This window comes from Leptonychotes weddellii, unplaced genomic scaffold, assembly GCF_054177405.1.
Source record: "Leptonychotes weddellii isolate Sample4059 unplaced genomic scaffold, ASM5417740v2 HiC_scaffold_3281, whole genome shotgun sequence".
Lineage (NCBI taxonomy): Eukaryota > Metazoa > Chordata > Mammalia > Carnivora > Phocidae > Leptonychotes > Leptonychotes weddellii.
Window position 1 is genome coordinate 1 of NW_027926614.1, and position 12,700 is coordinate 12,700.

The 12,700-nt window shown below is 55.0% G+C and overlaps 1 protein-coding gene across 1 annotated transcript; it reads right to left on the reverse strand.

Annotated features, from left to right (window-relative positions):
- Nucleotides 1–296: 296 nt before the first annotated feature.
- CIMIP2C (ciliary microtubule inner protein 2C) lies at nt 297–11,345 on the reverse strand (the record flags this gene model as incomplete). The annotated part of the gene is made up of 2 exons (XM_081810686.1): nt 11,272–11,345; nt 297–612 (listed from the first exon to the last, which is right to left on the reverse strand). Coding segments are annotated over exons 1-2 (390 nt in total), but the record flags the coding sequence as incomplete, so codon positions are not given.
- Nucleotides 11,346–12,700: the final 1,355 nt, after the last annotated feature.

A 12,700-nucleotide genomic window follows, 5' to 3' on the forward strand; every position in this document is an offset into this window, starting at 1 on the left:
CTCCATCTCAATCCTACTAAATTAAAATCTGGAGTTTAGCCTGAAAATCTGCATTTTTTTACAAACTGTGCAGTCAAGTCTTAGATAGACTAAAAATCTGAGAAACTATCTTCAAGAGAATTTGTCTTAGAGTGCTTGACATCTGACTACTGGCTGCTTGATTAATATTTGTGTAATATGAAATAAAACCACACATTAATCATTTACCCCGTTAAAAAAAAAAAAAAAGCAAACAAAGTCACTCTTTGAGGGTGAGAGGTCTCTGGCCCCGCCATCGCTCTAGCCCACTCCCCCACCGCCACGAAGAGGAGGTAGCAGCCCAGCCCAGGGCAGCCCACCTGGTAGAAACCCGCGAGTTGGGCGGAGCGGTCACTATCCAGGTTGAAGCGGGTGTAGACGGGGGTGTGCAGCCAGCGGTCCCGGGTGTGGGAGCGCTTACTCAGCACCAGGTCGGGGTTGGAGGAGAAGAGGGTCGGGAAGTGGCCGCCTTTGCTGAAGGGAGTGTGGCTCTTCTCCAGGGCAGCGTGGCGTTGCTCCTGGAAGTACTTGAGGGTGGTGGTGCCGTAGGGGGAGCCAAAGGAGAAGGCCACACTGGGGACATGGCCTTGGTACCTGCCATGGTAATGGGGAGTGGGGAGAACGGGAAGGGAGATCAGTGCAAGGTTCCAGGGCCAGTTCCAAGAGAGGCCCTGAAAACCCAGGGATGGGGTCAGTGGGCCCCGTGGGTCACTTCTGGGCTTTGAGAAGCTTCCCTAAGGGGCACTGCCCAGCTCGGGGCTCCGGGGCACGATGAGGGAAAGAGGCTCTGGGCCTCTCCTCCCTATAGAGGACGGTCATCCCTCCAGACTAGAGGCTGAGGCAGGGACCAGAGCACCGGGGCCCCATCCTGAGCCCCAAGCAAGCCTGCAGACAAGTCACTCTCCATTCCGAAGATGGGAGGCCTCCTGCTGCTATCTCGTTAAGGGTCGCGAGAATATCAGAAGTTGGGGGGACACAGCAGTGTGACGATGCTGTCAGACTGGTTGCAGCCAAGGCCTGGGTTCACGTGCTGCAGCCTTTGGCCTCGTGAGCCGCCACTCACACCAGCTGCCAGGAGCCCCATCGCCCACTGCATCCACGGAGGCCAGCGAGAGGGGCAGGGGGCTGGCGAGCGGGGCCCCCGGAGACCCCGGGGAACACACGCCCGCACAGGACGCTAAGGAGCCCCAGTCAGGTGAGATTTACACAGAGAGCCAGGCTTGCTGCGGCCAAGTGAGGGGAGACCGGGCGACCCCCGAAGAGCAGGAGCGTCAGACTTTGTGCAAGGGACAGAGATCAATGCTTTCCCGGTCAGTGCTTCTCACCTCCTAAAACCCGGCCTGGACCCCATGGTGCCCTTGAAATGGCCCTTGACAAGGCCATCACGGGTCGCCTGCCGCACTGGACGTTGGTGACCTCTGCCTTCTCAAAACGCCGCTCCTGGATTTTAGGACACTATTCTCTCCTTGTCTGCTGGTCTTCACCTGCCTCTCTGACCATTCCTTCCCGGTGCCCCCCCGCCCGCCATGACGCGCCTCCTCTGCTCTCTTCCTCCAGGGTCCGTCCTGAGCCCACACAGTCCCCTGCGTGATGGTATGCATGCCGAGGCCTTAACCATCACCCTTGTGTGGATGACCCCTGGTCTTCTTCTCCAGCCCAGAAGTTCCCTCAGACTCCCGTACACAGTGGCACCCTAGACCTCTCCCTCAGATGTCCCAGGCACTATCTCTCCCCACCACCTCCCCAACAGCTAGTCCCATCTCGGTGAAGAGCACTGGCCAGATGGCCACGCTGCCTCTTACCTGGACCGTGGCCGCAGCAACCCCTCATCCTCCTAACCACGCTCTTACCTCCCACCCCGTTCCCATACTTCAGCCGGATTGACCTTCTAAAGTCAAGCCCTTAGCATGGCATTCAAGGCCGTCTGAGAGTGGACCTCGCCTCCTTCTCCAGCCTCACCAGCTGTCCCGCCCCGGGTTGTAAAGAGCCATTTGCAGTTTCCTGCCTGTAGCTGCTCTTTCTCCCTCCCACCCCTTGTCTCTCCCATGGCATTTGCCCTGTGCCCCCCAGCCATCAGGAATGCCTGCCCTCTCCCGCCGCTCCTGATGCTTGCCCACAAATACTAAAGGATCCCATTAAATACTGTGAGCCTTAAGAAGCTAAATACTATGGGGCCCCTGGGTGGCTCAGTCGGGTTAAGCATCCAGCTCTTGATTTCAGCTCAGGTCATGATCTCAGGGTCGTGCGATCAAGCCCCACACTGGGCTCCACTCTCAGCACAGAGTCTGCTTGGGATTCTCTCTCCCTCTGCCTCTGCCTCTCCCCCTGCTCGTGCTCTCTTTCTTTCTTGAATAAATAAATCTTTTTTTAAAAAACAGACCTGTCCTATCACTTCCTTGAAGATCCTTTCCTTGCCACCTCTTCCAGGTCTAGGTGGGTCGTGTTCTCTGTTCCCATCCCACCACTAGCCAAACCTCACTCTGAATGCTCTTGTCTCTGTCTCCGCCACTAGGCTGGGAGCTCCTTGAGCACAGCTGGCTCATGTCTAACCTCTGGATCCCCAGTTTTCAGCACCAGGTCTGGCACGCGGTCTGAGTAGGAAACGTTTAGGGAACAAACAAAATGAGTGGCTGCATGCCTACAGCATCAGTGATGTTTCCAGCTGGGCCCGCTCACACAGATGCCCAACGACCGTGCTGCAGGGACCCCCAGCACCTCCCCCGGGGCCTCCCCTGCTGGGATGCCAGGGGCCTCGCCTGCGCTCAGCTGAGTTCTCTTACCAGGGCAGCCCCAGGGAGTGCGGGGAGCCTGCCGGCCCCTGCGACATCACAGGCTTCCCCGTCTCACCAGGCCAAAGCGCACTGTGGTCTAAGGTCCGCGCTTCAGGGTCACCTGCAGCAGCTGCTCTGGGCCTCGGCCTCCTCACCAATAAAATTAGAGAGCAGTGCATGGCTTGCTTTTTCCCATCAGGCGGGAGTCAGGAAGCCAAGCCCGGGGATTACTGACAGGCCTTCCAATTGCTCTCCACTGTGGGCAAAATAGAACAAGAGCCCCTCCCTGGTTCCTGGCCCTACCTCCCCTCAGCAGCTGTGCCCTTCTAGAATCTTGCAGCATTTGAGGTTGCCTGGGCCCAAGCAGGGAGTGAGGGGAGAAGCTTTCCACTGCACTCAGGCGTTCACCCAGCCTTCCCTCTCCTGCCCGTGGCTTCTCTCCATCCTTGAGACCATGACCCTCAGGATCCTAACCTGCTCCCACCTGCCTCTGCCCTTCTGCTGGATCCTCCCGAGTTCCTCAATGATGGCTGGGTCTCCTTCTCTCCCGGAAAGACAGTAGGACTGGTGATGCCTGTGAGGTCACCTTGGCCACTTCCGGGACAGAGTCCTCCTCTTTGCCACGGTTTCCCCCCTCCTGGGTCCGGAGCCTCCCCTCCTGCCCTCCCTCCGCCCCCATCAGTCCCTCTCTATTTCTCTCAGCCTCTGTCCTCCCTCCTTGCCATCTATACTCTCTCCTGCTCTCTTAGCTTCTTCCTCTCTGCCTATAAACACGCACATTTGTGTGCATTTTTCCCAGGTTGCAAAATCCTCCAGTGGGCCTTGCCCCCTTGCATCCCACTCTTTCTCTTCCTTTATTCCCGAATTTCCCTGTGGAATGTTCTGTACCTTCTGCCTTTGTTTCTCCCTCTCCCATTCTTCCCTTGACATCCCTCAGTCTGATTTTTCACCACCACCTCCCCCCCACCCCGGCTTCAATGTGAGCCTGTATTTTTTCATTAAAGTAATGTAAAATCATCCAATTGCCAAATCCAACATCCTCGGCTCACCCTTTCTCGGTGGCAACACTCGCGCTGATGCAGAAACTCATTTGCAAGAAACATAACCTGAGCGGTAGAAACAGAGTTCCTGAGAGTTCTTTGCGCTATGTATGAAACCTAATAATAATATAAGCTAGACAGTCAAGCAGTCAAAGTCCGGCAGTAGGACGAAGCTTCTTCCTTCCTCCTGATAAGTCCTTCCACACGGAGGGAGCTCCCTACAGACGTGCCTCCGACCCCCACTTGTCCTTCCACCTTCAGGTGGAAGAACATTGGGCTGGCGGGCTGAAGAGGGAAAGGAGGCTTGTTGAAGCCCACCCATCCCTCCCCCTTTTCGTTGGAAGCAAGCCAGCCCACACGGCTCCTCGGTGCTGTTTTGGGCGGACACACTCTCTCCTTCAGGAGGAGAGCCTGCCCCAATCCAGCCCTCTGCCACCTCCTTCCGGGGTCCGGTACCAGTCCTGTTTTCCCATATCAGCTTTCACTCTTTTATCTTATTTCTCCAGTGGTTCAGAAGGCAGGAATGAAAGAGAGGCTGGTCATCAGGTGCTGTCAAACCCCAACAGAAAGATCATAAAGCGACAGCATCAAAATGAAAGAAAGGTTGTCTGCAACATTCTGTCGGGACAAGAGCGTGACCCAAGAACATCAGACTGGCCAAGCGGCCATTCAGATAGAAAGGCAGCCGCTGGTCCTTTCCCGGCAAGAAAGAGCTCAGGAACCAAAGCAACCCATAGGCTCTCCTTGCAAGTAGCGTTCAGTGACGAAATCCTGCCAACTAGGAGATGATTCAAAAGAAAGAAATACCCAGAATGTAGAACCTCTGTGAAAAGGAGTGGTGGTTAGCTTCAAATCTATTTAAGTACGGAACTAGAAATAGCAGCGAGGTGAAGTCTGGTGACAGCGCGGAACGTAAATGTTATAAAACCTGTCAAAGGGAAAAATAATTTCGGCAACAAAAATTGGGGGGGTGGGTGGGGGGGCGATGGGAGTGCACTTACGAATAATTTATAAGCAGAGTCAACCCATGGCAACTAAATTTAAAATGTGTTGTTGAAAAACACACAACACAGTGACTCTCACCCCTGATGGTTTTATTTTCCCTCCCTCCCTCTCTTTTAGACAGATCTTTTAGGAATTAATATCTCTTGAGCTGAATTAGCATTTATCTAAAGTCTGGGGATTCTTCCATTTTATGCCAGCATCTTTCTCTTCAGTGAAGTCCTAGTAAGATTACATTTCATGATTTTCATTTTAAAATAGCAAATGTGGCATGATCATATTTTTATAGACTTGCTTTGTCTATCTTTCTACCCACCCAGCCAGCCAGCCATCAAGTCTTTTTGCTGAATAGACGCCCAATGAGGAACTGGAAGGAAGTTCACCAAAAGCTAACCCTGGTTCATTCTAGGTGTTCGGATTTGGGGTGCTTTGTTTCTTTCTGCTTTGTACGTGTATCTTTTTTTTTTTTTTAAAGACAGTGAGATAGTGTTAAGAATTACTTTACTGGGAACCTACTGTGTGCCAGTGTTGGGAATCCAGAGGTCCACAAGCCTCGGCCCTTCTTCCTCCTGCCTAACCCCTCATTCCGTATTTACTGAGATACACGGTGTGTGTGCAAGAGCTCTGATGCCTTTAAATGCAGGGAGAGAGGCCCATTCCCCGGGGTGGGGTGGGGGCGGGATTGGTGGAGCCCCAAGAAGGGCCTTCCACTGGGGTCAGGCTTTGAAGAGAACCTCAGTGTGGAGGGGGATGGCCTGGGAGCTCGTTCTCTTCCCCTGCTTATCTTCTAGGTGCTTCCAGATGCCCCAGAGTCCTCTTCTCTTTTCAGAGACCCACTCCCTCTGGGAAAGCTCATTTATGTTAGACTTCCAATACTGCCCATACACCAAGGATGCCCAGAGCTGTGTCTCTGTGTTTCTTCTCCCGGCTAAGGATTCACATACCTAGTCGTTCATATAGGGCTTGCCCACGAGTGCCAGGTGCAGACTGATCAAAACCAGCCTGTTCCTCCTCCTCCTGGATAGCTCTGCCTGGCTTAATGACACCCATATCCACCCCTTACCAGCCAGAAACCGGGATTCACGCCATCCTCCCTTCTCCATCCCCCTTCTGTCCCTAGGCCCTGTGCTTCTCCCACGGCTGCCAGCCTGGCTCTTCGCTTGCCGGAGCAGTTTTCAGCCTCCCAGCCAGTCTCCCAGACCAAGTCTCACCCCTCCAGCCGGCTGTCCACACTGCTGCCAGAATGATCTTTCTCAAACATGCATCACATCACTAAGGCTCACCTCTCCCTTCTCGCTTCCCCACGTGCGCCCAATGCCCCGGAAGCGTCACATGCTGCCCACACCTCTGAGCCTTCGCACACATCCACCCAACCGGGATGCCATGTCTCCTCCTGCCCCCGGGGGGTTCCCCACCCTTTCACAGAACCAGGGCTCTCTGTCACCTTCCCTAACCACACACCCTCTACCAAACGTGAATTGTCACATCCTTCGTCCACGCTCAGGTGCACATTCATCCACCTCCTCTGCTGATCTGTGTTCCCCTCTATCCTCAGCACCTACGCAGCACCTAACACAGGACTAGTGCTCAATAAACGTCCGCTGGAGGGGGCAGAAGTTCCGAAACCCGGGGGCACCATGTCCCAGAACACTGCTTTCAAGGGGCTTGGCTCTGATCTGCAGAGCGCACGCGGGCACACAGCATCCCACCCACAGGGGCCTTGGTGCTCCTCGGAAGAAAGGAGCTATAGAAATGTGACGTGTTCCTGTGATTCTTGTCTTCACCACCCCCAGGCTCTCTGCCATACTCCTCCTCTGCTCCCCGATTTTCCACCTTCTCTGAATGCCAAGATATTTGCATCCCAATAGAATAGAAGCCCCCTCCTCCGCAATCCTCCTAAGGCTGGATTTCTGATCCTGTTCAGAGTTTGCTGCTCGGGGAGGGGCGCAGGGGTGCGCACATATGCGCACACGTTCACACTCATGTAGCACTCAGAGGGCATGCCTCGGCTAGCCAGGTCGGTGTCCCCTGCCCGCACGTGCAGTTGTGTGTCTTGAGGGCGACCCTGTGTGGTTCTACCGTAAAGCTTTCCGAAGGCCTGTTGTTGGTCATGTGGCCGGCCGTGGTAGAAAGAACCGGGGGGAATGGCAGGAATGGCAGGTTTCATAACGGGGCATCCAACAGTCCCTCTGGTGCTGCCACACCCCCTCCTTGACCCCCTCCTCAGCCACCTGCACGCGAGCTGGGAGACTGTGCTCAGCTGGGACCCCCAGCAATGATCTTGTGTGTATTCCTGTGCGTACAGGGAGCAATCCCTCCCTGCCTCTTGATGGCCCTGGTTGGCCCCAGACCTGACATTAAAATTAATTACCATGCCATCAGAGATCCCATGAGCAGCCTTATTAACTAATTAACTTGTGACTATTCAGCACGTCCTCATTCCACGCGCGCCTTCTCCATAACACTTCCTGCGGAGTACAGGGCCAGCAGACCCTTCCCCTGGGCACAAACTTTCAAAGGCTCCCCGTTGTCTAGGAAACTAAGTACAAATGGGCTAGACACTCAAGGACCTGCTTGACGTGGGCCCCTGGGAGCGATCTTTCCAACCTTCTCATCCACTTCCTTGTTGCAGCTTTTCCACTCCAGCTAAACAGGCTTTTGTTGCTCTGGAGGCATATCCGGCCAGCACCTTCACCCCTGCCTCTCCTCGGGCCATCCCCTCCATCCCGAAGACACTCCTCTCCTCCTCTCCCTGCCTTGGGACCTTAGCCATGCGTCAAGGTCCATTTCTAAGACCTTTTCCATGGAGCCACCCACAGACCATGCTTGTCCTCTCCATTGAACGGTCTGTGCCCTTTGTGACTCTTTTTTTATTTAAGTTTTAATTTTTTTAAGTCATCTCTACACCCAACGTGCGGCTCAAACTCATGACCCCAAAATCAAGAGTCATCATGCTCTTCCAACTGAGCCAGGCAGGAGCCCCCCTTTGTGACTCTCTTCTGTCCCAGTTCACATTCTGGCTAGATTGCAATTACCTGGGCCTTTAGTCTAGTCTTTCTTTCTGAAGTATAAACTCTGTGGGAAGAGAGGGAGGTGTTCTCCTCCTGTCTGCATCCTGGCACTCCTGGCCCTCAGGAGATGCTCTGTACATATTTGTTGAAATGAACTGACAAATGGAGGCACATTTTAAAGGGCTGATGATTCTTCTGGAAAGAAGGAGGGTCCCTGTTACAAAGCCTAGGTCTCCAGCGGCCCCTGGCACCCTGTTCTTAGGAAGCCTCCCCAGTTCTTCCGGGTTGTGTGAGAGGTATCAGTTGCCTATCTGGGCACATGGAGTCTCCTACATCCCTTTGGCATGTGGCCTTTGTTTTGTAGCCGAGGATGCACGGGCCTGTCTCCAGGGCTGCACCTGCAGCACCAGGGCCTGGGCTGAAATGGAAGGGGGTCCCCTGTCCCGGCCTGGCCCGGTGAGGTCTCAGGCCTGCAGCAGGTGGCAGGGGCCGGGGGTGTGCTAGAGGTGGTGAGTACTGGCTCCTACTGGCCGAAGGGAGCTGATTACTAAAGTTCCAGGATTTTTTTCAAGCTGCTGTTAAACAAGCCAGCATTAAAATTTAACTGTAAAAAAAATTAAATTATATAAAGTCACAATTAAAGAAATTATATTGAAAACAAAGGTGATAAGCCCTCAAAACTGATTACTCCCTGATTATGTCACTATGTTTCACCACCGTCCGTGTCCTGGAGTTTAGTTACGACTCCTGCATGTGTGGGGTGGAATGATCGGATCCGTGTGCTGCTATGCACCTCTTCCCAGCTCTGCACTGTGACACTGTGCTGCTAGCTTGAAATCAGCCACAGTGGGAGGGTTCATACCACAGACAGGAGAGAAATGCTGCAGATCAAGTCTTTTTCCCTCCAGAGAGCTGGCTGTCTAGGGATTCCGGGTAAGGGGACATAGTCACCTCTGTGTGGCCACTTTCTTGAGAATGTCCTCTTGATAGTGGAATGCACTGATTTTAGGGTCTTGCGGCCCCTAAGGCTCAAGCCCAGCTCAGTGGCAGATAGGGGCCCAGCTGCCACTCCAGGCAGACAGAGGGAAGTGACGGGGGGGCAAGTCCCCCTGCCCTTGCTCCTGGTGAGAGCCCCTGGGCAGAGCTGGGGGCGTCAGGGGCAGCAGCAGTCCGGGCATGAATGAAGGCACAGTGGCGGGTCAAGTGTTTGGACGAAGAGCCTGGTGAGGTGTGGTGGGAGGCAGAGAGCAAGGGGATGGATACCACTTAGATGTGACCTGCAAGCAGGAGGCACAGAGCCCCCACTGAGGCTGGTCTCATCCCTTGAAAAGCCTTACAATCCCAGGGACTTGGACCCAAGAATTCCCTGCTCACTGCAGGGAGGGCACACAGGCCAGGCACTGGCAAGGTGCCTGAGGGCTGTGTTGCCCAGAGCAGCAAGGAACCAGGAGGAGCTCCCTGGCAACGAGTCTGAAGCCCAGCATCCTGTTTCCCTTGGTACCCAGAATCAGGCCTTGAACACGGCAGGGATCTAACTAATGGTAATAGCTAACAATTGGAGGGATTGAGGAGAGCCTGGGTGCTGAAGTCACACGGACATGGCACAGTAACTTGCTGAATGACCCCAGGCAAGCTGTTCGTTTCTCATCTGGGTTGTTGCAAAGGTTTTTTAGAGAAAGTGTGTAAAGAGCCCTGCACAGTGCCTGGTACACAGTAGGTGCTCATACCCGGGGGGCTCACACTGCCGGCTTGTCCATCACCAGCTTGGGACTCAAGCAAGTTCCCCTGGGCAGACCTCAGTGACCACATCTGGAACAGGAGGGGGCTGGGCCACAAGATCTCCCAAGTCCTTACCACTGGGAATATGCTCTGCCTCTAAGAATAAAACTGGTGAGGGGGATGATTTGAGTGTCAGAAGAGACTGGCTGTGCTTAAAATCCTGTGATTAATATTTATAATTAATTATCCAGGTGTGGTGGGGAACCTGGGATTCTTTCATTAAGTTAACAAAATGAGGTAGCATTTAGAAACAAAAGATAATTCATTCCTCATCAATGGGGATTTTAGGGACAGCATATCCCTCCCAGAAAGATCCGTGGCAAAAGCCGCAGATACAGGCTCAGCTATTCAGACTGGTCCAGCTCACGCTTGGAGCCTTCTTTATGATTCACTTGTTATCACAATTTCTAGATCAATCCCAGGACTGGGTGCTCGAGGGAGCTGCAGACGAGGGGCATGGATAGAAGAGCAACACAGGATCGCTCCTGAAATACACAACCCCTCCTGGCCCCAGACAGAGTTGGGGGGACACTTGGGGAGGGTTAGGTCCCACCTGGGGATGGTGGGGATCTGAAGAAAAAAATATAATAATGTATAGAATGAAACCCCATAATAAACACCCAGAATGTGGTATGAACACCACTCTCCAGGGCTGCCAAGATGGCTTTGAACTAAGCCTCATGTGATTACACCGCAACCGGGACCCATCAAGGGCGGCCCCTGCTTGTATGTCTTATAACAAACCTGGCACATCCCAAGCGCTCAGCACGTCTTTGTCAAAGGCATGCCTAAATGAAGGAAAGGATTAATAGGAAAATCCTAAGCCACCTTTTCTAACACACCTGGCTTGACATCAGGAGCGTCTCAGAATCCAGTCCCTGCCCTCCGCGCCCGGGGCGACTGGTGGGGGAGAGAAAGAGAATCTTACACCCTGGGAAAAAAGCTTGGGAGTGGAAATCTCAAGACACTTTGACAGAAGGGGCCACAGAATGGAAGAGACCGTCAGACTTGCATCTTAGATGTGTGGGGCTTGATACCAGCCAGAGAAAGGAAAGGTAGGTTTGACCCTGCATCTGAAAATGCTAAAGGCAAGGCAGATCTGCCGACTGGGAAGCTTTCAAAGCCAGCATTCTGTGAGGATTAGGTGAGATCGGTGGGAGAACCGACCACAAAGTCCGGCGGCCAGTGCACTCGCCGTGCCAGATTCTTCGAAACCCACCCAGGCGCCCACCCGGTCTCCTTTCGTCCTTCATCCGACAAATACGACTCCTGCGCGAATCCTGGGGGCGCCACACCGGGCTGGGGCCGGAAAAGACGGCTCCCTTCTCAGCTCCCCACGCTCTCGCTCCGCCCAGGCGTCTCCAAACACCAACCTCACGCGGGGGCTCCCGCGCCTCCCCCTTCCGGGGCCGCAGGCCAGGTGTGCTCGGCGCTCGCTGGGAACCCACTTCCTACGAACGTGGTCCCGGAGAGTCCCTGCCACCCCCTGCCCTGAGCGCGCCAGCCCCGGGGGAGGCCCCCAGCCAGAGGAACCGTTGGCGCCCCCAAAGACGCGGGGACCGAGATTCGAGCTGGAGGAGGGTTCTACGGGCGAGACGGGGACTCCACCCCACGGGTTCAGGCGGCGGCCTGGGGGCGCGGCGGCCTTACCCGGGCATGAGGCCGGGGGGCACGTAGGCGGCATTGAACTCGGTCAGTAGGGTGCCCGCGCTGCGGGAGGCCATGGTGGGTGCGGTGAGCGCGCAGCGAGCCCGGCGCCCCAGCGCTCCCCGCCCGACGGTAAACAGCCCGGGGTCACCCGGCAACCGCGCGCCGGGCAACGTGACTGGGGCCCAGCGGCCGCCGCGTTCCGGGGGGCCCACAGCCCTCCTCCTGTGGACCCCGCCAATCGCCGCTCCCACCCAAGCGCCAGGCCTGGGCTCATCTCTGTGCTTCACCGCCGGCCCGCGCGTGTGCCGACGCGCAGATGCGGGATGAAGGTGGGAACTCGCTGGAGAGGCCCGGCCGGGGGTGCGCCCTGAGCGCGCTTCTGTCCGCTGCGGGGCTGTTGGACCCGGCCTGGGGCGCCCGCGCTTCGGAGGCCGAGCAGAAAGCGGCAGCCTCATCGCCGCTCTGCTCCAGGAGCCCGAGTGGCCGCAGGGACCCCAGGAGCCAGCGCTCCCCGAGTCTGCCCGCGCACCCCAGTTCCTCAAGGGGAATTGTCTTCATTACTCTCTCGTCTCTCCCTGGGAACTTCCTTCTCCCCCCGTCTTGCCCGGCAGACTACTCCACACGAGTGGTTTATAAGTAAGGGGCCAAAAGCAAATCGAGGAAAGATCTGGGTGTGTGATTTACACCTGTCGCCAGTTCTGAAGTTCAGTCCACAGGGTTGGCTTGTTTGCACCAGAGAGCAAACGTGCCCAAAGCCCCCGTGAGGTTTCCTTGTAACAATGCTTCCCTCCTATAACTGCTGCCCCCACATCCCATTTTTCCAGTGACCCTCATCCCAGCCCTGGTCTTTAACTGGGGTGCAAGAGAGCCGTGACAGGCTCCAAGGCGACATGCTCTTTGCAACTTGGAGCCAAACCTGCCTCCCAGCTCCCTTGCAGCACTCCTGGTATCAGTAAGAACCCTCTGCCGTTTACCCTTGGCCTTCACAGTTTCATTCAATCCTGTGGGAGGAGAAGTGTTATCTTCACAGCTGACTCTGTAAATGGCAGCTGATGAAGACCGTAGACATTAATGAGCTTGCAGGATGGTTTTGCAACCAGAATTCTCGAAAGGCTTTCGCGGACAGATAACAATGGGATTGGGGCGGGGGGTGGAGGGCACGAGTTTCCAAGGGATGCAAGAAGCAGGAGAACTGAGGCCGGGGGAGGAAAAGGATCTGACGGGGGGAATGAGTGGTTGCAGACCAGGCAGAAGGACTCTCCACCAGTCCTTCAAGCTGCAGTCAGATCTGTGTATTTCTAAATGCCCCATGCAGAATATTAGCAATAATAAGAAAAACATTTGTAAAAGCTGTAAAAGAACAACTCTCAGGAACTGGAGGGTATTATGTTGAGTGAAATAAGTCAAACAGAGAAAGACATGTACCATA